The sequence below is a fragment of the Haliotis rubra genome, unplaced genomic scaffold (genome assembly GCF_003918875.1).
Source record: "Haliotis rubra isolate DU_JTF1 unplaced genomic scaffold, ASM391887v1 Scf206, whole genome shotgun sequence".
Lineage (NCBI taxonomy): Eukaryota > Metazoa > Mollusca > Gastropoda > Lepetellida > Haliotidae > Haliotis > Haliotis rubra.
In genome coordinates, this window is record NW_025766070.1 from 1,397,094 (window position 1) to 1,424,269 (window position 27,176).

Consider the following 27,176-nt stretch of genomic DNA (forward strand, 5'->3'; position numbering starts at 1 on the left):
ACAGTTGCACTGCTGACAATTTTCATCAAAATTGAAATCGCCCTTGAAATCACATCATATAGTTAAACGTATCACACTTAATCAAATCAGTAAATGAAATATAGCATTTAATGCCTGAAAACGCTCTTTTATACCCAAGATATGCTATGAAACATTCTGCAGAATTGATAACATTTCTGCTGTCTATATCTGAAAATACCTTCAGTGACATTGCTGACCTAAGCATTCCTGTCAATTCTGCAACACAGACATCTGCCTCATGTTAAAAGACTAAGATTCTTGTGGGTATTGTTGCTACCTGAGTTGAACTATCTGATTCCCCTCACCCCTAAAACCCCAATGCCCAACCCCCTGCTCAGTTCCTCTCACCTTGCTTGTGCATAGGGAACAACATATGGTGAAACAGTTTCTTCTCTGGCATTATCCTCCCTTTTGGTTATGAGGGAAAATGGGGAAGAGGTCAGGTTAAATGCATGCAACAGCTCACTGAAAATCCCCCACAATATATCCCTGCTGGAAGTATGGTCTTCGCCATGCTTCCAATATCCTCATTTCAGCCTGCAAGAAAAATGGCCTTTGCCATAGTCGTTTTCACTGAGCCCTGCGCATAGACTGATATACGAGCTCAGTGATTATTTGCTTGCAAACATGACTGATGAATTCTGTTGTTGAGGTTCAAGCGAAAACAACAAATAAAGATGGAGCTGTCGTTTCTTTGGGACAGTTTTTGGTGTACGTAATTGTTGCAATGTTGAGTTGAAACCCAAAGAACACAGCATATACATGAAAATGGCACATGAGTGACTTTGATGTATGACAAGCGTGTCTGTTTATGCAAACTAACAATTACCCAGATAGTGATTTTATTGTTATACACTTGCGTTCCCATTAAACCAATATTTAGGAATGCAAACTGCATGATTACCACTGAAGACATCTTCAACAAAGTAAATGACCTTTGTCTAATCGCTAATCTCAGATAACATTTTCAGCTGATATGTTCGATACAGACTTCAAAATGTCTGTGCTGCCTGCCATTCTGTGGAATCAACACTCTGTTATCTAAGGAACTGTCTGGCACTATGCAGTAATGTGAGCTGACTAAAATGTTAAAATGTTTCCTGTTTTATTCTTGGCATTGATGATTGCTGCAGCCTTCTTGGTAATGGCTTCATCTTGAGAACATGCATCATCATCATGAAATGTACATCAGGGTTTTTCAATGGGCACATTAGTTGATTGCTCATCCATTTCTTTTGTGTTCATTTCTTTGAGGATAGTTTCAGCAACATGACTTTTAATTGGTAGTCACCTCTAAACGTCTTCAAACTCTTCAAAGATGTGATAAAGCACCTGTAATTGTATTCACCTTGGTTTCAACTTGTGAGTACAATTGCACATTCACACGATACTGTAAGGAAAGTATCAGAATATATGGAAAGTAGGAGCTCCTATTGTAATAAAGGCGTTCCTTAGTACTCCTACTTCTAACTTCCTCTCAAAGAAGTGATTCTGTTAAGTCATTAAACATCCAGTTTCACAAAAGAACATGGCAATGTTGGAAAAAAAATGGACATTCAGGTAGAATTGGTATGTAATGAAAAGATAAGTATGTTTTGGGTGGTCTTATTCCAATGCCTATAAACAGCTTTCTGTTGTATATTATAGTTATATCTTTATTGCAGAAACAAACCATATACCACAGCTGAATAAACATGTGTTCGTGCCACTGACATGATGACATCAATGTGCTTGTATATTGCATGTAAATAGATGTTTCATATCATCAGCTGACAGAGATCTTTCAGTATGTAACTCCTGTGAAGGCTGTTTCTGTATAGACACAAAGGTGTTTATAACATAAACACATGAAGCACAACTGACGGTTAGTTCGACATTATTTGCCATGAGAAGTAACCAAAGTTATAAAGTTTTTTCTTTTCTTTTTCTCAGATCAATTTCGATCTAAGATGTATGTATATTTCATTTTCAGGCTGAGGTGTGTTCAAGCAGCCTTGCAGGAGATTGTTCAAGCAGTTGTAAATGGTGCAGATGGATGTCTTTTCACATTTGGCCACTCAAAGCTTGGTAAGAAAACTTTTAATGTTTCCTTGATAAAATTAGGTGTTGTTTGTGAGACCAGGTGCTCGGGGAATGAGTGCATGCTGAGCAGCATTTACAAAACCAGCTCTCTGATCTTCGCATTCCGGTGGCAGGAAGTGTTCGCTGGCTTACTCTCCCCGCTTTCATCCGATAACTTGAACTTTTATGCCACCGATGTATGAAAGGCATAACAGGCGGAGGGATTTCCACGGACATCACTGTGGATAAGACCGTATAAACTTTTACCTCACGTGCCCCCCCCCTGCAAGGAATAACACAAATGCTTCCTCAAAATTGTCAATTTTGCACTATCGGTATTTAGCCTTCAAAGAAGAGCACTGAGCGTGGATAGACTGGCACCGTTACTGCTAGCTCCTTTGAGGATGAAAGTTTAAAGCAAAGGGTATTAAATCATTAAACATTAAAATCAATAAATTAGCTGCTAATTTTGTCTAATGAAACAAATCCCAAGAATAGGGTTTTATGAGAGGCACATTGGTTTGAGTACTTGGAGCCATGCCTGTATCTTCTGTAGCCAAATTCTAGCATCCATATTACAATGGGTACCTCCCCAGAGTGAAGTTTTTATCACTATTGACCGTGCATACAATTTGCATATATACATTATACAAGGAAAGAGAGCTTGCCATAAAAGTATTCTCTACGACATCTCTAGCAATAAGGCCTATTGAGATGGGCCATTTGATGTGATATATTTGGGGATAAAGAAAGCTGCCGTTACCCCAGGCTGACAAGAAACTGTTAGACTCTTTAGTACATCGGAAAGCTTTCATTGAAACTGAGCGGAAAAACAAGATGGCTGACCACTTGTCCTCTGTGGAGAGTACTGGGGCCATTTGTCTGTCATACCTGTCCACTAAATGAATTGTTATAGGTGATTTAGTCCATAGAGAAATAGACATGTGGACATATTTATGAACTTAGTCAGCAGTTTTTTGAGGATATGAGTTCTTCTATCCTTTGAGTGAAAAATGTTTTAATATCATAACATGGATTGAGGGTTTTGACACAAGCCCTTCCTAGTTTTGCATAAAAAATGGATGTTATTTAATCAGTTTTTATTGAGGTGAATGTTTGTCAGAGGAGGTGGTTCAGAGGGGAGAAGAAAGTAAGCATTGAAATTTAAAAAAAAAATCAAAGTGCATAAAAATTAAATTCGGCCATCAAAATAAAATACATTCACATAGAAGATTCTATTATGGATAACAATAAACATAATTTCTAAATATGACTTCAATTTTTTCCTGTTGAAAGTGTCAGTTGAAATTTATGCCTATTTTAGCAATATTCCAGCTTTATTAATAACTGGTTCACATGTACCAATAATTTGGGAACTGAACCCTGATCCAACACTTTAACCACAAGGCCACCACAACAGTATATGGAAACTTTTAATTCTAGTGAAAACTAGACAATGCAACAGGTTTCACGAGGCACCGTTTCACTTAACATTAAAGTCTTTCTTGTGACCTTTTCAGTCTGAGTGGGTGAACATGTCGACATAACATGGGTGTCTAAATGCCATTCAAAGACATGATAAGTGTCAATTTCAGATTGTTTATTTAACTATTTATATGCTTTTTCTTTGTTATTGAATATATGTCTAGACAGAATGTTGTAATTGTTTATTTGACTTTTAAAGATTAAGTGTGTGTCTGCCCTATGTCATGCAGTCAATAAATAATTTAAAGCTCATCTTGATCAAATTGTTGTGCTTCAAATATCATGGTGTTATTTTTGTCTTGTTAATTTCCTACAGCACTTACAGATAACTGTTTACTTGTGATTAACGATGATTTACTATGTAATATACATGTCATATAGCATTGTTATTACCTAACCTATAAGGGATAAGCACATTAAACTTTACATCACCTCTCCTTGTGACTTTTCAGTCATTTATGTATTATAAAATATGAATATATGCTACTGCAAAGAAGTTGAAGGACATTTGAGTTTTTCATATAACAACAGTAATTTGTCATGGCTTTTGTTTTGTTTTGTTTTGTTTTGTTTGTTTGTTTGTTTGTTTGTTTGTTTGTTTGTTTGTTTGTTTGTTTGTTTGTTTGTTTGTTTGTTTGTTTGTTTGTTTGTTTGTTTGTTTGTTTGTTTGTTTGTTTGTTTGTTCTTACCACTGCACTCAGCAATATTCCAGCTATATGGCGGCAGTTTGTAAATTATGGAGTCTGGAGCAGACAATCCAGTGATTGAGAAAAATGACTTTTCCCTTTTTGACTTGTCATTTAGTTTTAAAGGGAATGTATTTTTGTGTAGATTTTAGGTTTAGCAATACAAATAATAATATACTTGTTGGGTATTTTTTAATTAATATACTGGATGGATAAACTTTTGCAGTATGACAGAAATACTGTAAAGTCTTGATGATGAATAGCTCATCACTATATGACAGTAATACTGTAAAGTCTTAATGATGAATAGCTCATCACTATATGACAGTAATACTGTAAAGTCTTGATGATGAATAGCTCATCACTATATGACAGTAATACTGTAAAGTCTTAATGATGAATAGCTCATCACTATATGACAGTAATACTGTAAAGTCTTAATGATGAATAGCTCATCACTATATGGCAGAAATACTGTAAAGTCTTGATGATGAATAGCTCATCACTATATGACAGTAATACTGTAAAGTCTTGATGATGAATAGCTCATCACTATATGACAGTAATACTGTAAAGTCTTAATGATGAATAGCTCATCACTATATGACAGTAATACTGTAAAGTCTTAATGATGAATAGCTCATCACTATATGGCAGAAATACTGTAAAGTCTTAATGATGAATAGCTCATCACTATATGACAGAAATACTGTAAAGTCTTAATGATGAATAGCTCATCACTATATGGCAGAAATACTGTAAAGTCTTGATGATGAATAGCTCATCACTATATGGCAGAAATACTGTAAAGTCTTGATGATGAATAGCTCATCACTATATGGCAGAAATACTGTAAAGTCTTGATGATGAATAGCTCATCACTATATGGCAGAAATACTGTAAAGTCTTGATGATGAATAGCTCATCACTATATGACAGTAATACTGTAAAGTCTTGATGATGAATAGCTCATCACTATATGGCAGTAATACTGTAAAGTCTTGATGATGAATAGCTCATCACTATATGGCAGAAATACTGTAAAGTCTTAATGATGAATAGCTCATCACTATATGGCAGAAATACTGTAAAGTCTTGATGATGAATAGCTCATCACTATATGGCAGAAATACTGTAAAGTCTTGATGATGAATAGCTCATCACTATATGACAGTAATACTGTAAAGTCTTGATGATGAATAGCTCATCACTATATGACAGTAATACTGTAAAGTCTTGATGATGAATAGCTCATCACTATATGACAGTAATACTGTAAAGTCTTAATGATGAATAGCTCATCACTATATGACAGTAATACTGTAAAGTCTTGATGATGAATAGCTCATCACTATATGACAGTAATACTGTAAAGTCTTGATGATGAATAGCTCATCACTATATATATATGGCAGAAATACTGTAAAGTCTTAATGATGAATAGCTCATCACTATATGACAGTAATACTGTAAAGTCTTGATGATGAATAGCTCATCACTATATGGCAGAAATACTGTAAAGTCTTAATGATGAATAGCTCATCACTATATGACAGTAATACTGTAAAGTCTTGATGATGAATAGCTCATCACTATATGGCAGAAATACTGTAAAGTCTTAATGATGAATAGCTCATCACTATATGACAGTAATACTGTAAAGTCTTGATGATGAATAGCTCATCACTATATGGCAGAAATACTGTAAAGTCTTGATGATGAATAGCTCATCACTATATGGCAGTAATACTGTAAAGTCTTGATGATGAATAGCTCATCACTATATGGCAGAAATACTGTAAAGTCTTAATGATGAATAGCTCATCACTATATGGCAGAAATACTGTAAAGTCTTGATGATGAATAGCTCATCACTATATGGCAGAAATACTGTAAAGTCTTGATGATGAATAGCTCATCACTATATGACAGTAATACTGTAAAGTCTTGATGATGAATAGCTCATCACTATATGACAGTAATACTGTAAAGTCTTGATGATGAATAGCTCATCACTATATGACAGTAATACTGTAAAGTCTTAATGATGAATAGCTCATCACTATATGACAGTAATACTGTAAAGTCTTGATGATGAATAGCTCATCACTATATGACAGTAATACTGTAAAGTCTTGATGATGAATAGCTCATCACTATATATATATGGCAGAAATACTGTAAAGTCTTAATGATGAATAGCTCATCACTATATGACAGTAATACTGTAAAGTCTTGATGATGAATAGCTCATCACTATATATATATGGCAGAAATACTGTAAAGTCTTGATGATGAATAGCTCATCACTATATGGCAGAAATACTGTAAAGTCTTGATGATGAATAGCTCATCACTATATGGCAGTAATACTGGAAAGTCTTGATGATGAATAGCTCATCACTATATGACAGTAATACTGTAAAGTCTTGATGATGAATAGCTCATCACTATATGACAGTAATACTGTAAAGTCTTGATGATGAATAGCTCATCACTATATGACAGTAATACTGTAAAGTCTTAATGATGAATAGCTCATCACTATATGACAGTAATACTGTAAAGTCTTGATGATGAATAGCTCATCACTATATATATATGACAGTAATACTGTAAAGTCTTGATGATGAATAGCTCATCACTATATATATATGGCAGAAATAATGCTGATGTGACGTAAAATTGAAGTTCACTAATGACAAATAGGATTGGTAGGGGGGGGGGTATTCAACATGTTTTAATTGAAACAAAGTCAAAAAACTTGTAAGGTCAGACCTTCAGTTTATGGTCAATTAAGTGAGTGAGTGAGTTTAGTTTTACGCTGCACTCATCAGTATTCCAGCTATATGGCGGCAGTCTGTAAGTAATCGAGTCTGGACCAGAAAATACCAGTGATCAACAGCATGAGCATCGATCTGTGCAATGGGGAACCGATGACATGTGTCAACCAACTCAGCGAGCCTGACCACCTGATCCTGTTAGTCGCCTCTTATGACAAGCATAGTACCATGGGTTGCTGAAGACCTATTCTACCCCGGATCTTCACGGGTCTGGTCAATTAAGAAAGATAAACAGTCATCCTGCATATATTTGGCCTAAGTACTGTTATACATTATTAATATTTCCAACAAATAATAATATTGAGTAATATACAATGAATATGGTACAAAACGACAGTTTGGTGTTTAAAAGACTAAATTCGTCCACAAGGACATGCCTTTTGAACCATATGGATGTTGCTGTCAAAGCGGAATGTTATCATGCTAGAAATATTTCACAGTAATATTTGCATTATGAATATAAACTACATTATGCATAACATAACATTTTAGATTGCTGAATCCTCTCCTATTATATGCAGACAGTGATATCTTTGAAATAAATTTTGTGATATGTATATGTGCTTTTTGTATTTTGTGTAGAGAAGTCTAATATTTGAGAGTGCCTTTGTGATTTCCATGAAAGTATCTTTTTGAATTTTGAACTAGAATTGGATACTAAAATTCTCCTGAAATTGTTGTAGGCGGTAAGAGGCTTTCGAATAATGAAATACCAAAAGGAAAGAAGACTTATCTGTGATATTTTGAATTCAAGGGTTACCAGTGATGGCGTGATGACCTTGTTCATGGTAACAATGTTTACTCATACATTCTTATCCTCTCAAATTGTAAACTTCCTAACTCTAAATCTGTTTTTATACTTCAGGACTGGCAAATCACTTTTATCACTTCCTTTATTTAGTTTGATTCTGAACTTGAAATATTTTAGAGCTATTTAGAAAAAAATGAAGAAAATAATTCTTCTACCAGTACTTGTCATAAGCTAAACCAAGGATCTTTAGATCACCGTGACACATATGACAGCCATAACTACAAGATCACATTGCAAAATGGCTTCCTTGGAGGATGGATACATTTGTTTATAACGTAATTCCTAGCTGTGTATAGAAACGTTTTTCAGCTATCATCAATCCTTGTTACAAAGTCTAGGGTCCCAGGTAATAATGATTTGCAGTGCAAAATGAGTCACGCTAGGAACCCTTCATTTAGGACCATCTGTGTTAAGTTAGCCTACAATGTTGTAGACAGGGTATCATGTGGTAGCCATGTCGACTTGTGACGACAGTCAGCTGTTTGTATGACAGATGTACATTTCAGTTATCAATTTCATGGGTTAGTGTGGTACACATGTAATTGATTATACCAAGTACTTACAGTTCTGAACTTAGGGGATTATGTCTGTTAAAAGAGGCCAATAAATTTTGAGGTGTTTTTCATCCCTAAAAAATATGATTTTAAAACAGTGAAAACACATTCAGAAAGATAGAAATATGTTTTGATTCTGTTCAAGTGATCTGCTGAGTGATGAAAGTGTTTCAAGCATGATTTTTGTTATACAAGTAAGAGGAATAAGTCTTGGTGATGAGAAGAGCATATAATAAAGAGAAAGCACTGTTGTTGTGTCGGAAGGCAATGCTGAGTGATTGAATTGTTCAGCAAAAAGTTTTTTGGGAGTACAAATGAGAGAAATATTTTTGGCTTGCAAACTTTTTATTGATTCCATGTTTCAAAGGCGGTAGTTGATGAAAGGCAACATATTTGCATGTGTGATAAATTTAATACAGCACATTTTGAACTGAAAACTTCAAAGACCTGCTGGTGCTATAAATGGAATAAATAAACAATTTTTAAGTGTGAATTCGGAAACTGCAGTTTTTTTATTGCATGTAGACATACATTTAAGTGCAGCCAGTGCTAGGAACAATTGTAGGTATCAGAATGCAGCATTGTATGCCACTGAAGCCCATTGTGAAAAAGTATGCTCAGTGTCAAGAACAGTAAATATTTGTTGAACAAGTGCAATATTAATCAGTTAGCACACCATTTATAAAGATCAAAAGGATTCATACTGAAAAAAGTTCTCATGCATTGACAAAAATCAATGATCGTTTGTATCAGTTGCAATAGATTAGATTAATATCATGGACATTACATCATACTGATTCGAAAATGGCATCAATGTAGCAACAGGCAGTGTGGAAATTGAATTATCCAAAGACATACTCCCTACGTCTCTGACATGCTCTTATCCTGTATATGTGCAATGTACAAGGCATTTGTGATGCCAGTTTCAGAATCATACCTTATCTTAGCATGATGTACTGATCTCATCATGAAATTGACATTTCTCCAGAAATGCTGTATGTACACAATGCATGAAATGAATTTCGTCCTTGAGATGATTTGACATTAAAGATTTTCTGTTATGTCAACCTAGCTTCTATTTTAAGATATTTTGCTGGTGATATCTGCAAATGCCACTTGACTAGTTGGATATGCCTTTTGTATGATCAAAGAGCTTAGTTTTATTATGTCTTAAAATGCAGTTGCCAGGTTGAGCATGACTACCAGGCTTTAAACCTTTATAATCATGAGATGTGAAGTAAGTATTAAGATTCCTTAATGTATCTTTTGATGTAGATTCTGCTCATGAACCATCAGGCAGAATTTGATGACTTTTATATTTCATCAGCTCGGAACATGTCTTGGCAGCATTCCAATACAGTAATATTAACTCTTGAATCCTGAAACTAATCATATTGAAATACTCTGGATGAAACTTTGGGATTACCAGGGTTAAGCTCGGTAGGCAATGTAGGTGGGCTCACAGTTAGAAAATGGAGAAATCTTCATCATGAATTGGGTAATGGAAATACTTTGAAGATTAGCTGTTATTACCCTCTCATATACACTTTGCACTGTTAATGTGATTGTGAGTTATTACAAGCCAAATCCATCATTGCTCAATCGTGATTTCAGTAATTATATTTGAATAAAAATCATCTTCACTAATGAGGAGTCTTTCTGTAATAATGTTGATTATGAAATTAAGGGCTTTTTTTCATGTCCAAATACGTTATCATTGTAAAAATCATCCCAAAATGTTCCAGAATCCTTTGCAGCAGTTGGTTGTATGTATTTGTCATTCATGAAAAAATACTTGTAAAAACATCTTGTGAGTGAAATTGACATGTGTTAATTTCAGCATGGACACTGCTACTTCTAAGAGATTGTCTGTGTGAAGAGTTCTTCTTGTGATGAATCTCATTTCCGACAGGAAAACTTGAAAATTTTCCGCGCTGTCCGCACATTCCTGTAGTGGTTCCACTTCCTGTGGTTAATAGAATCAAGCAAGATTTGTTTGCATTAAGGTTGCACCGATCATAGCAATCTATTGCCTTAAGAACAGGCATCATGATCAAATTTTGTTTTCATTACTATTGAAACTTAAGATGCCTTAGTTCTGGTGATGAGTTGAATGCTCTTGTTTACAGTCATGCTGTTTTAGGTTGGAAATACATTTGTCTGCTGTGCTGATACTTTTCATTCATTGCTTGTTCGGTGATTACAGTGTTGAGATTAAAATGACTTGCTTGATGACAAACAAGTTGAGATTACAAAGTTGTTAGATAAGGATTACAACACTCATGGCCTCAAGAAAGTTTTCAAAATATTTTATGGTGTACATGTAGAGGACATTTCCAACTTTAACAAACCAGTTACAGAAATTATGTCTGATGCAATTCCCTATTTTTATTTGTGTGATAGACAACTGATTTACCTTTGAAGGCAGTTCCACCAGTGCCACATGCGAGACAGAATGTGCTTCTTGCTCCTTATGTCATTACTGTTTGACAAAGACTCATAAACACATGTTTATGCTGTAGTTGGAATCATACAATAGACTGGGGTGTCAGGAGCACCTGGTGTCATCACTGATTTTCAGGAATTCGTTTACATGATTTTCACCTCCACTTTGACATTTCCAATCAATGGAATCGGTTTCTTCAGATGAAGACCCTTGATCCTTGGTGCTGATGTTTTATGTTTATGATTATGGAAATGGTTTTTGTCACTTTTCTTTATGGCACCTTTCATTAAAAAAAGGGAAAAAGAGAACTAAAAAAGATTTTATGTACCTGTAATAAATAGTTCTACTCTAAGCGTATATCCCTGGCTAATCCTATTGCTTATAATAGTCTACATGAATATTGATTTTGTTCAGTGTCTGGTCTTGTGGTCTAACTTTTCTCATGAATATTGCATTTTGGTAAAAGATCTTAAGAAAATTACTGCCTTGAATTATGAATACGAAGTTTGTTTTCTTTGAAGAAAGGATGAAAATGTTTAGTTACATCAAGTCTCAGAACGAACAAAATGACACAAATAACATTAAATGTCATTATCAAGAGTGGACATGGTTTGTTACTGAGTCATATCTATCCCAAACGAAGTATATTTGTCAAAGAAGCATAATATTACCTAATAACTCATCTCATTGCACGCATGATATTCAGTACAATAACCAATTTATACCATGGTATATATATTTATGGTCATTGTGCTGTGGGGTAGCCTAGTAGTTAAAGTGTTTGTTCATCACGCCGATGACCCGAGGTCAAATCTGATGTGTGAAACCCATTTCTTGCATCCCCAGCCATGATATTTCTGGAATATTGCTATAAGCAGCATAAAACCATACTCACTCACTCTGTGATTAATATGAGTATCTTAGCTTTGATAGATAAACAGATACCTCTTCTTTTTTCATTAAAAAACATTCTTGAAGATGCCAACTCAGGTACAAATTAAACAGGTTAAATAGATTCTGTTTATTGCAAGCTCAGTAACTCTCTCAAAACGAGGAAATAATGGTATTATGTTTTTTGCACACGATCAAGTTGCCAGATTATTTGTACTGAATCCCCGGTATTGTTTTCACTGAGAGAAGTACTCCCTAAGGGTTGAAGGTTCAGACCCCACACCCCTTGAATGCAAAATACATGAATGAAAGAAACTAAAAATGAAATGTTAACTGTAACACCTCATTTCCTCAAAACACATATTATACACATCACCATGTGTTTCTCAAGAGCTATGCACCGAGTAGTGGCAAACTGTAATAGCCTTATTGCTTCCATATGTTGAAACAAAATACGCATAATTGAACTCTAGTTGAGGAAATACAAATACATGTTACATAATTGTTTACGTCTTGCGAAAGGGTGAACTAAGAAGCATGCAGAAGTAATCCTCAACGTCATATTTGAGCAGAAAGCATCGTGGAATTAACTGGGCTTTGCATCTTCTTATGTGTCAAATCGCCTCTTTTCTCCCACAACTGCTTAAGCTGCTTTATCAGTTTACAGATGCTTAAAAGGTGAAAGCTCTTACATCTTAATTGATGTCAATATCTGTGATGAATGTGAATTTAGAGACAGTCCTCGCTTTATTCTCTGTCTCAATAGCTTCTGCATGACTGAGACGCCATCCAGCTTGTGTTATTGTCTCAGTTGAAGAAGATGAACTTGACCTTTTTCAACTCATCTTCTACTAAACAGTTTAGGTGGGGCTGCAAAAACGAAAACGGAGATAATTCAATAAATTTGAGATATTTCAAATATTATAGGTGCATTGGACTCTAAATTTTCTGCTGATTAAAATAAAATGCCACACATAAGATTTTTTCTTGCATTAGGACAAAATATTTATTATGTTTTAACGGAAATAGGTTGCATTTCCATTGACGATGACCTGTCAAAGGTAATGTAGTTTTGTGAATGATGGAAACGCTGATGACAATTTTCTGAATCAATCTCCTAGTGCGCACAGTTGGTACTCTGAGTGTGTGCCACAGTCGATGGAATCATGCAGCACCAGTGCAAGCTATTCTATGTACACAGTGTCATCTGACGTAGCCACAAGCAAAGGGCTTCATTACTGAGTCTGTGCCTTCCAGCCAGCCTCTGTATCATCTAGCAAACACAGACTTGCTACGAGACTCAATTTTGTGTGAAATGATTATAGGTTATGGATGGTTTCTATGAATTGTTTATTATTGCTTTGGTTCTCATCAGCATTCTTTTAGCTATTAGCCAGATACCAGGGAATATCAACAACAAGAATCTGTTCCAAAATCAAATCTATTGTCTTAATGTTGTAAATTGGTTTGAATGTCATTACTGTTATTCCAGCTAATTACCATGGATGAAATATATATTTCTGAATATTTCTTATGTTTGTGTATGTTTGAAATTGGTAATTTCAATAGGAAATAATTCTGGAAAAAAAAATATCCTGTGTGTTATAGTAATTTTTTTTCCATCACATGTGTAACTAAATGTAAAGTGTGACAATTTATTAGAAATTAATTCCTGTTCTTCTTCAAAATCAAATTCTTCATACGATTTTTCTAAAGAACCAAACCTGCTGCATTAACAATCTCTGGATCCCCAATTTTTACCCGGAGCTATGCTATCACTTGAATCTGTCTGGAGAGGAAGCCATGACAGCTCACCACAACAAATTGGCAGCAGAATCCTGTTACCACGCCATGGCCTGTGGTCAGTTCCACCATTCCAGCAATTTGTTGTGTTTTTAAACATCCATGTGAAGCATCAACTCCCTTCTAGCTTGATCCAATGATAGCAGGCCAGGACGGCAAACATGGCCTGTTGGATTACCCTATTGAACCTCATGGCTCTGAGGTATATACAAGTTGGATGTTTGACTTGCGTAAATTGTTGTATAATCTGATAAAGATTTAATTAAAAGATGGTTGTGATTCTAAAATTGGTGTTTATTTTGGGTGGGAATTTCCAGATTCAAAGTTTTAATTAACACATTTGTCATAAAATATGGATAAATAGTTACTTCTTGAGTATCATAAGATTTTTTTCTCAACAAAATGAGTGAGTGAGTATGATTTTATGCCATTTTAAGTCATATTCCAGAGATATCACCAGAAATGGTCTTTACACATTGTACTCATGTGGGGACTTGAACTCGGATCTTCGGTGTGACAAGCGAAGCCTTTAAAAACTAGCCTACCCCACCACCCTTCAACTAAAAGAACCAGAAAGTTGTCTATAATTATTTTGTAAAGGCCTATAGATAGTTTTGGATATGATTATGATATTGACTGCACTGTTTTTTCTGTTTGATTCTTAAGATGTTTTTTTTCATAGTGATGTAGTCTCTCTTCCAGTTTATGAAATTAATATTTAAAGGCAATCAATACTGGTATGAATTGTATAACTGACAGAGCGAGACAACGTTGAAACCATTACAAGTGAAACATATCTCATCCTTATCACAGCCAACATCACCATCTGGCAATAATGATGATCAAATTTGTTGTAAATTGCATAACTGGGACACCATGGGTGTAATACATTTCAGTGAAAATTCTTGATTTCATTGAAATGAAAATAGACATGTTGCAGTCAGAACAAATACTTTTTCATACATGGAGATGATATTCTAGATCCCGACTATCAGCAGTACCATAGGAGACAGGAATGTTTTCTGACAAAACACTCACCCACCATCTATGAGCCCATCACTACTCTATTCCTTTCTCCATGGCTTGCAGAGTAGGAGCTTAAGGTCACAGTTTCTTTCATCTTGTTACCAAATAATGCTACCTATCCTTAATTACATGCTTTAATTAACAAATTTACTGCTCATTAAATCCTGCATTAGGCTATCCTTTGCATGTGTTGTTTTGTATTACCTGTATCAGAATGTTTTAATCGAATTATCGTTTATATCTGTCTGGTATTAGTTTATCGGGGTGATGAGGAAGACTTTCAGTCTGCAAGGAGGCGTCTATCCCCGAACCTCAGCATTGTTACCATTTTTTCGTCTTACCCATCTGATGGTATAGTAATTAGGAAACAGTGGGTTGTACCCCCCTTTGCTTCAAGCAATCAGGGAAGAGCCAGAAATGAACTGTACCGAAACTGACGCCTTAGCGCTGTTGTCTATTTCATCTCATGCTCAGCTGTTGAGATAGGAGAAATGTTCATTAGAATGTGTCAAGTAATGAAGAACGACTGTTTCAGATATAATTTAGAAACATAAAGCTAGTAATTTTTCATGTGTATTGAGCTATTATACCTGAAACTCATATTGCAAATAGTTGATAGCATTTTACTCTGTTGTACAACTAACTGTTCATCAATAGATATAAATAGCTGGCTCAAGCTGTGCTAAAATATGAAGATTGAGGCTAGTTTTAAGTATACATGACAGATCGGTTTGCCATATGGCTTCTCTGTAGCGCCTGCGGGCATTATGACACATGATAATGCATAGTGGCAGCAAACATGAAGTTAGCTGGTATCTTCACGCCTGATATCTTTCCGCCAAAAGTTGACATAAGAATGCTCCACTGTCATGTAATGAATCCATTCTTGTGATTATTACTGGATGTTATCTGTTATATTCACATTGTATTCATTAGTGTCAAATATTACTGTCACTGTCACTTTGGTGAATACATATCGCCCTCAGCAAGATGGAAGAGCACACTCCTGTGTTACATGGGATTTAATGCCTACAGTCCATGTACCCCCTCCCTACAGTTCAGCTACCCCTCCCCTACAGTTCAGCTACCCCCTCTCTACAGTCCATGTACCCCCTCCCTACAGTCCAGCTACCCCCTCTCTACAGTCAATGTACCCCCTCCCTACAGGCAACTCCCAGTATATTTCCAAGTAATACCAGTTTGTCCCAGCAAACATTCCAACAAAATGTCCCAATATATTTTCAAATAATATCAGTTTTGTCCTAGCAAACTTCCAACAAAATGTCCCAGTATATTTTCAAGTAATACCAGTTTGTCCCAGCAAACATTCCAGCAAAATGTCCCAATATATTTTCAAATAATATCAGTTTTGTCCTAGCAAACTTCCAACAAAATGTCCCAGTATATTTTCAAGTAATACCAGTTTGTCCCAGCAAACATTCCAGCAAAATGTCCCAATATATTTTCAAATAATTCCAGTTTTGTCCTAGCAAACTTCCAACAAAATGTCCCAGTATATTTTCAAGTTATACCAGTTTGTCCCAGCAAACATTCCAACAAAATGTCCCAATATATTTTCAAATAATTCCAGTTTTGTCCTAGCAAACTTCCAACAAAATGTCCCAGTATATTTTCAAGTAATACCAGTTTGTCCCAGCAAACATTCCAACAAAATGTCCCAATATATTTTCAAATAATTCCAGTTTTGTCCTAGCAAACTTCCAACAAAATGTCCCAGTATATTTTCAAGTAATACCAGTTTGTCCCAGCAAACATTCCAACAAAATGTCTCAGTATATTTTCAAGTTATACCAGTTTTGTCCTAGCAAATGTTCCAGCAAAATATCCAAGAATATTTTCAAGTAATGCTATGTCCTAGCAAATGTTCTAGCCATATTTTCAAGCAGTACATCCAAGCACTTCTGCCTTTTTCAAACACAAGACATCCTCCCCAAAACTCTCAAACCCTTCACTGAAACCCATCTCACTGCTTAACCCGTCCAACACCCAAACCATCTCCACCAAGGTCCTATTGGGTCATTCCATTAATCTGCAGTGGCCATTTCATTAGACATGACCACTGGAATAAATCACCTTTTATTGGTCTTAATTGTAGCTCCTTATAGTGATTGGTCCGTTGTTATCATATTCAGGCGCTGTAGCTAAATAGATTCACTGAAGCTTAGATATGTAGCCAGATTCCAGGTATTCCGGAGACTTGTATCTCGGTGAATAGCCTGTAAGTGCCTTGCTTGTGAATAGAAGAAAATATTGAATGAAGAAAAATTTGAGATATTTTGACAGTTCCTGTCTAAAATTTCACTGCAATAATTTGATGCTTGAATGCTCAGTGCAATTTTTGTCATAAATTTCATTGCCGTTGTTTAACACTTGATCAATCCCATGGATTTATTTTGTATTTCTTCTTGGTGATTCAACGGTTAAATAATATGCATGATTCATGTATTGTATTTTGATGAATAACATAAATTTAGTTTTATTCTTTTACATTTTCAATTAAAAGTAATAAAAACAACACAAAATATTTTATCATTGATTTTGTAGAAATAAGCACTTTAATGCCCCAATTTGAAGAGATCTATTTCTTTTATATGCAGTATGACACACAAATGTGCATAGACTTAGCTTGGGCAGATGTTTACCACTAGCAAACGTGGACATTGGAATGGGAATAGCGAAACCTGTAAGCATGGTAATAGTGAAACCTTCAATTACTGGTATAGTGAAAGCTATAATCATGGGTATTGTACTGACACAGAAATAAGTATAAGCAAATCTGGAACCTAAACTTATTAGCAGTGAATCCTGGTGTGACTAAGAGACACAACTGTGCAAAGTATATCCCATGTCTAAGACCACTGACTCTTCATTGCAACTGTACCCTGCATTCCGAGCATAAAATCAATAGGTGTTTACAGGATACACAACAAATATCTCCGAAGGGTTGAGAAATAGATGCAGATATTCTTCCATCATGGTTTAGATATACTACAAACTTAAATTTCGTCTTAAGATTAATTTTGATTTTAGACTTCATTTGCACCACAAGACATATTCCTGCGCTGAGATCCTTACCATGTTATTATGATAAAGACATGTGCATTAGTGAATGTGTCCATTTAGCTGGAACACTTGTTTACTATCAATTTCTTTGAGGATAATTAGGCAAGCCACATAATTGGATTTCTAATTATTTTCATAATATTCTATCCAACACATGGTTTATATTAATAGGGAACAGATTCATGGCAACAGTCATTATCTGGATGGAACAGAGGTTTGGCAGACAAATGAGTTATGTAAGCCATTAGAACCTGACCGACTTGTGGAACTTGCCTGTTGACTTGCTATCTATGTATGGAAGTGTCTGTGAGGAACTGCACTGAAGGAATGGGAGAGATATGTCAGCTTTGGATTTTAGATATTTCTTAAAAATTGAATCTATGTTAACTTGAAGCTGGGAATGTCAGTGTTTGGTGAATTTATTTTAATTAGAATATTTGGAGAAGATTTAGTGTTGCGAATTGTTTGTGTTTCATTTGAGGGAAATACATTTGTCTTGACTGCCATGGAAACTATTGTTTCATAATTACTGGGATAGTGTTGCTTAAAAATGACAAGGTGGTGTTGCTAGATGTGCACTGTAGCCTCAGAGAGCTAAGGCACATGATTCACTGTGCAGAGTTGTGTCCCTTGGTCATGCTAGGATCTACTATTCATTGGTCTGGGGTCCAGATATGTTTATGATCCTGACCACACATGTATCATAATGCATGATGGCGGGTTAGCCATGTGGTTGAAACATTAACTCAACACATCCCAGGTTCAGTTCCCTGATAGGTACAATGGATTGTTGTCTCCCAATTTAGTGACGGGTTAGAATTAGCCATCACCAACTCATGCTTGTCATAAGAGTTGACTCACTGACTTGGTTGACACATGTTATTGTATCCTAAATGCATGCTCATGCTGTTGATCACTGGATTGTCTGGTCCTTGCCTTCTTGCTTAAATTCCATGACATGACTATTATTTTTACTCTTGCAGGTAAAAGCTACACAATGATTGGGAGTGACGAGTCATCACAGACGTTGGGGGGTGGTGCCATGTGCTGTGGCGTGGTTGTTCAAGCTCATCAATGAACAGAAAGAAAAAACAGGAGCTCGATTTTCTGTCCGTGTCTCCGCAGTTGAGGTCATTGGCAAACAGGAAGTGTTGCATGATCTGCTTGCCGATGTTGCTCAAAGTAAGACATCATTTTATTTGTATTGTTTTCCCAAAATTCTTTCACTCGGTAAGTTCCTGGACTATCCATATAGAGAAACTAGCAACATTCCATGGTCTAGTCCCCACTTCCAGCTCCAAGTCTAGACACTGTAATCAGGACCATGTGTGGAACTGAGACAATGTCTATGTGTAATTAAGGTAATCATCAGCTTCGAGATTGATCTACATCATGAGATTTTAGTTAGCAGACAAACTAAGTGGTTTTTTGAATGACTTGAATCCAAGTTGCTGGGGCTACCAATTGCCCTCTGCCCCATCTCTCTTTAAGTGTCCTGACTGGTCGGTCCACTTCTTAGCATGCTGCCATGAAATACCAGGACTGTAGTTGCCCATGGATACCCAGGCATTTTATAACACGCAGATCTCATGATATCCCTCCAGATTCCATGAATTAATGAATTAATGAATTTTAAACTGTTTATCTAACGTATCTACGCAAAGCTACTTGCACATTTCATGGAATATGGACTCCATGATTTCCCTCAAAGTATCACGATTTCATGAATTTTATGCCATTACCAACTTAAGTGTTTCAGAGCCTGCAACTTGATGAAATATTTGATTTCAGTTGTAATCTTCAAAATTCAGTCCTTTTAGCTTTGTCATCATAAGTGTTAAACTTGTTTGTCAAGTATTAAATGTTTGTGTTTAGAAAAACTTTAACAAAAAAATTTAAATGAAGTGTTCTGACCAGTCAAGGTCAATATGACTCACAATTATGTGCGATAATATTTCAAAATGTCCATTATCACCAACTCCGTTGCATGTTTAGACACTCCGACCATCAATTTCATCATATTCGGGCTATAATTGTTAGAATTAGCTAGACCAACATAATACCATTCAAAATTCCACATCAAATAACTTCTGAGAAAACCCAGGCCTAAAAAGAATTTGTTATGTGCTCAAATCACCACATTTATGAAATACAAAACTTCTCCATACCAGGGTGTTCTATTTGTGAATGAAAAATTAAGCAGGAATTTGAAAACGCAGAATAGTTTGAGCACGAGGGGTTGAGATCTCCATAGATCATGTTCTACATGCCCGACATGTTGGGTCCATGATTCTATATCTCTGGCTAGGATATAATACCTTAGGAGTCCGCCTTGCTGGTGGTCTTGAAATCTGGTAGGATATTCTAAACCTCAGGTTGGGAATATAATCAAGCTTAATGGCAAGCGATTCAAGTTTCTTTCAAACATGTCTGTAACATGCATCGGAGATCTGTGTAAATGCGTACAAAGACTTTTTATCAAAGCAGAATTAGTCCGAAACTATGTTGTTCATGTACAGTTGCTGTGATGTTTATTGGGAACTTTTGGATAACTCATTAATAGCACTGTTGTATGTCGTAATGTTCTACAAGAGCTTTGTATCACCTTGTGCCATTGGAGAAGTCAGCTTAACTTCCATAGCCATACTTTGGTTTGATTCCTTGAATTCAACCTATTATCTTAAAAGAAATGATATTTGCAATGTTCTTCAGAGGGTTTCAACATTCCAATTCCTTTTCAATGCAAAAATCAATTTGAGTCAAGAATTCTTAAAATCCAATTTTTTATTCCTGCTCGGAATTATGATTATCAACGGATTTCTTCTGTGAAATTTTTGTGTAATTTTATCATGAATTGAAAATTTGCAAACCTTTGATAAAGGAAGCAGAGATTTGAAAAAAATCCTGTTTGAATTGTTGTCAAATCAAGCAATGCAACCGCTCCTTCAGATGACTTTGTTCAGGGCATAATGGCCAAGTTTTCTCAGTGCAACAAATTGATCTTGAAAGAGGCCTCTGTCAAAAACGATTCCTCATACCACAATAGCATCACAGACCAATTCCGACATTCCTTAGGACTTATTAGCTAACAAAAGATGAAACCTTATTAACCAGAAGCAAACAAGGCTTTAGAAAGAACAGGCAACATGCAGATCCGTCGATGTTATCCTAACATGTTCTGCCAATGAGATCCCCGAAACTGTGACGAGGACAAAAGGATTTAATCTTCCCCTCTTCAGCACAAACCATTCTGAGTAATACACAACAGCCTGTGATTGTTGCTTCTAAATCTCATTGCAAGCTATTCAATGTTGTTTGATAAGCAGACCATTGCAAATTAGATTCTTCAACTGCATGCCATCACATTGGAAAAGCGTGACTCACAAACTAATTAATTGGATCGGAAAGTGTTCTTAATTACCAGTTGGAGATTGTCTTTATAATATCTATTTGTATTATGGGAAATTGAGCCTGCTGTTCATAATGTGTGGGGCCAATGATCTGACAACTATCAGACTGGAGTAATGACATTGATTAGATGCAGATGCTAAGAAGATGCCCTTAACGTGCACATAATGTGCAGTATATGCAGTAGTGACGCCCTAGTATCATCAATGGGACAAGAAGCAACCCAGACACTGTTGAAAGTGATTTAACTCCTACTTTGATGTATTTTTTCTACACAAGGCAATCGCTATCATTTCTTATTCGGACCATGGCTATCAGGGATACCATTCGCAGACATTGTACAAATACATTATGAAAGGAATTCTAACCAGGGGAAATAGGATTGCTTGGATAAAGATTTTAGGGTTGATTTAGGAAAATCTGAGCTGTTATGTCTGTTTCAATAAAACGATGGAATATCATCCAGTCACATCTCTATAGACCTCCTGTAGCTTACATGAACCCCATATTGTAAAACGAACAAACATGACCAATTTTAGCTAATAAGAATCAATCATTTATGAAATATATGTTCAAAACCCACTTATTATTAACTTCTGGCAATTTGTAGAGATACAAGAACGTTAATTAGCATTGATGGGTGATATTTAGATGAGAAGTATCCCGATCAGGATGGTTTGTATTATGAAGTGGACATCTTTCAGAGTGTTTGCTTCTGAAGTGAAGACCCTTTCCATTTCCAGTGCAATAAATCTAACCAGAAAATACTTTCAAGATGGTGTGGTACATAACCAAAGCAATTCCTGCTAAATCAGGCCGATCTCCTACAACCTCCCCCAAACTGTTGCTAACAGCAGCCCAAATACATGGTGATCACAATCCAGCACCCATGGAGAGCACGAGGCCTAACAAATAGTGCAAAACAGCAGTGGCTCACCAGTTTTGAGATAAAACGGATGTAACAAGCCACAAGTGGCGGATGTTTCGAGATCACTGCTCAATAAGAGAGTAGCTGAAGAATTTGCCATGGTGTGACAGCTTGTATTGGGTAGGGGAAGTCAGCCATGACTACGCTTCTGAACATTGTGTGACACTCATAGGAAATGCTTGCTAAGGCCCTCTCTGCATCCTTTTCTCTCGCTCTATCAACTACTGCGGGAAATGATTCAATTAAGAATCACTCTGAATTGTCATGTACGGAGTTCTACAGTAAGGAAACTAATTCTTGGATCGATTAAGATCGCCAGGCCTTCAGCTGTGCGTTTCTGTTAACTCAACCCTGGTCACACACCAAAATGTTCCCAGGTCGCAACCAGTAATTCAATTTCATTTGCATGTGATCATTTGTGGAAAGTCCTTTTTTGATAAAAAACGGAAAAGACTGTTTTTTATCAAGTGTGACTGTTGTCGTGATTTCTGGATGCCATCACCACCAGTTTGATTGCGTCAGCATCTAATTCCCAGCATCCAGGGATTATTGTCGATTCGTAATCACGACATGGCAACAGAGTCAAGGGTCATTATTGGCAACTCACTTTGGCAATCGTAAATTCGTTCATGAAGATTTATTCTGCTGAAGAAAATACAAAACAGCAGTACTTCTTTTTCTTCATTAGTTCAAATAAGATTCTGTGTCCAATTTCTGGTTGTAATGTATGAAAGGAAGAACATATCCACGTTCTGTTAACTTTCACAAAAAATGTACAAAATTCAATTTAGCTTTATGGAAAGTTCATTATTAAACTTTACTGACCTATGCTATCGAATCAGCAACTGTCTCTGCATTCATTTCAGTAAATATGTATTTTACGAACAGTCTCACACTGAAGAGCATATTCAAACCCTAAAATCTCATCTACAATGTATTAGAAAAAGCTAAAGTATTTTGACGCCAGAAATCAAGAAAGTGTCGAGTTCACAGCACGGCGTCTGTGGAAGATAAACTCTTCTTTACTATCTGCATAGGTCAATATTTGACGAGGCCATTGATTGATTTCTCATCAATTGCCCACTTCGAGCCTGGCTGTTTCGTGGAGGCTCTTCCTTCTTCTTCAAGCCTAGCAGGGAAAGGCAGTAACAGGCACAATGTTAGTTAAGCAATCTATAGCAGTGGCGGTAATGTGTGCATCTTGACACATCTCGTCCCTTCCACTCTCCCCATCAATCAATCGTCGCTGACTCCGACAACTTCGGCTGCTGTCAATGTCTACCCGGGCGGTTGCATGTCCCTATGTCATAATTTGCCCCTTCTTCTGGAGGAACGGTTGATAGGATGATGTAGGCAAAGCTTGGGCTATACAAACAACACAGAATGTATCGATGTCGGACCCAACTCTGACCTCTCTACGTCTGCAGCTAAAAGATGAAACTGTGGTTATTAGTTTGCTTTGGTTGAGTAATGCGTCGCCTGTCATTTTTTCAATTAGCTTGTGGGTAATTTTGTTGAGATATGTGTTTTATAGTACTGTCCCTAATTTGTCAAGATAATTTGACATGGTTCATATTTTTTTTGTTGCAAGATATGTCAGGTCTTTTTCTTATCATAGAAATATCAACATTCTGTTTTCTTCCTTTAGGAGGTGTTTTTTTTAAACAAAGGTTGGAAGGTTATATGAAAATTTGAAAAATGAGCAAAAAGTCTGCTTCTCATTTTTAAAAATAGGGTTGTTTGCCAAACTGAAAGTTATTTTATGGACCATTTGAATGATATCTATTCAAGTCAGTTTAAAAGCAAAAAATACTTTACATATTCCAAAGACGTCTCTGATAACACTATCATAGAATGTATGTTTCAAGGGGTTTTGTAGACAGTGCTATGCAGTGATTCAAACTTTTCCAGCAGTATTCAATTGTTTTTAGATATCCTGCCAGGGAAGCTTTCAGGTTAAAGCGTTTGCTCTGTAGCTGATATGTCAAGTTTGATTCCCACATCTGTACAGTTTGTAAAGCCGTTCTTTGTGCCCAATGAATGATAGGACTGAAATATTGATTAATGAGGTTCAAACAAAACCCTCAACACAACGTTCCCTGGGTATTAATGGTACAAACAGATTCATCACAGTAACTGTTGGACCATTCCGAACAGGAAACTGACCAATCCTTCAAGAATGAAGCACTATCAGTGGAAAGACAGTTAACTTTGTGAGTGATACCATTCTTCTAAACAGTCAGTAATGTTCACTTCCAGGGGCCTATGTTTGTTTCCACTATGCGTGTTTGTTGATGCACCAACGGATGGTTTGCGTGCATGTATTTGTACAATCAACAAACGTCCTCATCCTGCGCGGTGCATCATGGTCCTAAAGGCAAGCTACATTAAGTCCCGTCAAAACTTGCTAAACACAATGAAATGGGAGATGATTTGCTTGTGTCAGAGGCTTCAGTATGTCCTCCTTGAAGATGGCTGATGATCTTCAAATGATTTGAAGGAAATGTAGGCCTGGTGCTCAGACAATTTGAAAGGCTGGGTTTAATTGGTGGAGGAAGGGTTTGTTGTTGAGAGCGTCTGGATGGTTTTGGTAGAGAAAGTTCATGATTAGCCAGATGTAGCGAAGTACATGGGTTATATGTATACAGTCAGGCACATGCGTGTTTTCATTCCTCTAGGTTGCTTTTACTGTACATGTTTACAAATGCCTGCAAACAAATGAACAAAGTTAGAAAAATAAATCAGTGGGAATGATTCAACACACATTACAGACGAAGATGGTACATGATATTCAGGTTATGTTAATGTTTGTTTTGACTTCCGCAACGTTCTGGTTGATGTGAAGGTTTTATGAAACGCTATTGTTTTCAAGATGGATCTGATTAAATCTACACGAATAGTATTTAAACTGCTGTAACAAAAATGTCACTGCTAGCTGTTCTGTTCAAGTGTACTCAATGTTTTTCATTTGGTAATCTCTCTTTTCCATGCTTCAGCTAGTGGCCAGTCAAAGATTTACAATTTTATATAAATAGTTATGTCCCTTTGCTGTTTCAGGATTATAACTCATTCAATCAGACAATCACAACTACCACTGCTCACATGGCAACAGATCTTAAGTTTATTTTCTATTTTTCCTCCATATACCAACCAGGCTATTATTAATAAAGATCTGTGAACCCCCAAAATATATAAAAAATTATCTTGAATACACAATGCCATTTTAGAAAGTGGTCAAATTAGAAAGTGTTGGGACTCAACCCAACAACGTACTAGAATCTGTACTTTACTGAGAGAGTGTAATCCCATATAAAACATGTTAACTTTAATCTTCACTTTAATCTTTTGTTTCACTTAACATCCAATGCAGAATCTTCCACTTGTCTTGATATTTCAAGTGTTGCTTACAGAAAACTCTGAAATGTCTTCATACATTCTCTGTTTGCCTCCAGGTCAAGAGACAACTGGAGTAGGCACAGCTCCAGGAGTATACTTAAGGGAGGACCCTATCTGTGGTACCCAGCTCGAGAATCAAAGTGAACTAAGAGCACCAACAGCGGAGAAAGCAGCCTTTTACCTGGATGCTGCACTTGCTGCAAGGTCGCCTGTTGGTAAGCATGCTGGAACCTTCAATTCTTTCATACCTTACCATTATCCGATTCTTAAAATAGTAGTTCAATATTGGGACAAAATCATGCTGTGAATAAAACTAAATCGAATTCTTTATCCTGGAGATCAAAGGGTCCATTAAGAAGAAATATGGTTCAATATGTGTGCCATTTGATGAGATGATCTTTTATGTTGTATTTGAAAGAAACGTTACGCTTTCAGTGAAGCTTTCGTTAAGTTTGAAACCAATTTTGTCAAATATTTCCCTTTGCCATGTGGATTCATTGAGGTGAAAAGTGATACAATGTGTGCACCTATTTATGTGATAATGTTTGATGTTTCGTTTGAAAGGAATTTACTTGTTCACTGAAGCTTTTTTGTTTGTTTTGAAACAAATTGTGCATTATTTGTCTTTGTCAAGAATTGTTAACAAATTGGTGATCGTTCTCCTTCAGATGAGGAAGGGAGGTCGTCCCATGTGTTATTCACTCTTCATGTGTATCAGTACCGTATTGAAAAGACCAACACCAAGGCTGGACTTCCTGGAGGTGAGTCCCCATCCTAATCACCTGGGGCTTTCTCCAGCCAAACCTTAAATAAAATAATTAGCAGTTATTTTTTTTCCAAGCAAACTATGAATAAGAGTGAGTGTGTTTACCGGTAGTTTTACGCTGCTTTTAGCAATATTCCAGCAATATCACAGCAGGGGACACCAGGAATGGGCTTCACACATTGTAGCCATGTGGAAATCGAACCCGGGTATTTGACGTGATGAGCGAATGCTTTAACCACAAGGCTACCCCACCGCTCCTTTGAATAAGAAAATTCAGATCATTTGTTTCTATGATTCCATGTAGTTTTGGCCAGTCAATCATGGAACATATTACTAAAAAAATCCACATTTTTTTTATTTTCAATCATTTGTTTCTGTACCTATCTATACTTGCTTATTACCAAGATTTGTGAACTGGGACTGGAGTTTCATTTGAAAAGCTTGAAAAACATGGGTTTTTTATTTAATTTTAATGACAAAGGGCTTCCTTAACATAAACCTGAAAAACATTGGTTTCTTTACTGTTTCACAATTCTGAATGACTTTTCCTTTTCGTTACCCAAGATGTTTTTTTCCTATTTGTTTTCCTATTTTCCTTTTCATTAACTGGAATTACATGAGTTTTTCCTTTACTAAGTGAAAAAACATTGGTTGTTCCTATAGTAAACTTGAATGACAAGTGTTTTCCCTTCTTAAATCGACGGCCTCCGTGGTGTAGTGGTTAGAGCGTCCGCCCAGAGAGCGGAAGGTCACGGGTTCGATCCCCGACTGCGTCATACCAAAAGACATAAAACATGGTACTTGTTGGTCTCTGCCTGGCGCTCGGCATTCATGGATACAACAAGGACTGGTCGACTCGGAGTCAGTATAATGTGTCTGAGTGGGGTATTCATCCTTCACTGTGGCATGGTATCTCAGTGGGCTAGCACTATAAAACCAGCTTAAGTCTGGGCTAGTATAAGCAGCC

The 27,176-nt window shown here is 36.3% G+C and overlaps 1 protein-coding gene across 1 annotated transcript in view; it reads left to right on the plus strand.

Moving 5' to 3' along the window:
* LOC124276132 (kinesin-like protein KIF26B) overlaps positions 1 to 27,176 on the plus strand; it is a 205,052-nt gene that overhangs the window by 148,794 nt on the left and 29,082 nt on the right. Inside the window, 6 exon segments of the mRNA XM_046711803.1 lie at positions 1,994 to 2,020; positions 2,022 to 2,088; positions 18,695 to 18,741; positions 18,743 to 18,893; positions 25,500 to 25,658; positions 26,112 to 26,204. Coding sequence (XP_046567759.1) covers positions 1,994 to 2,020; positions 2,022 to 2,088; positions 18,695 to 18,741; positions 18,743 to 18,893; positions 25,500 to 25,658; positions 26,112 to 26,204 — 544 coding nt within the window.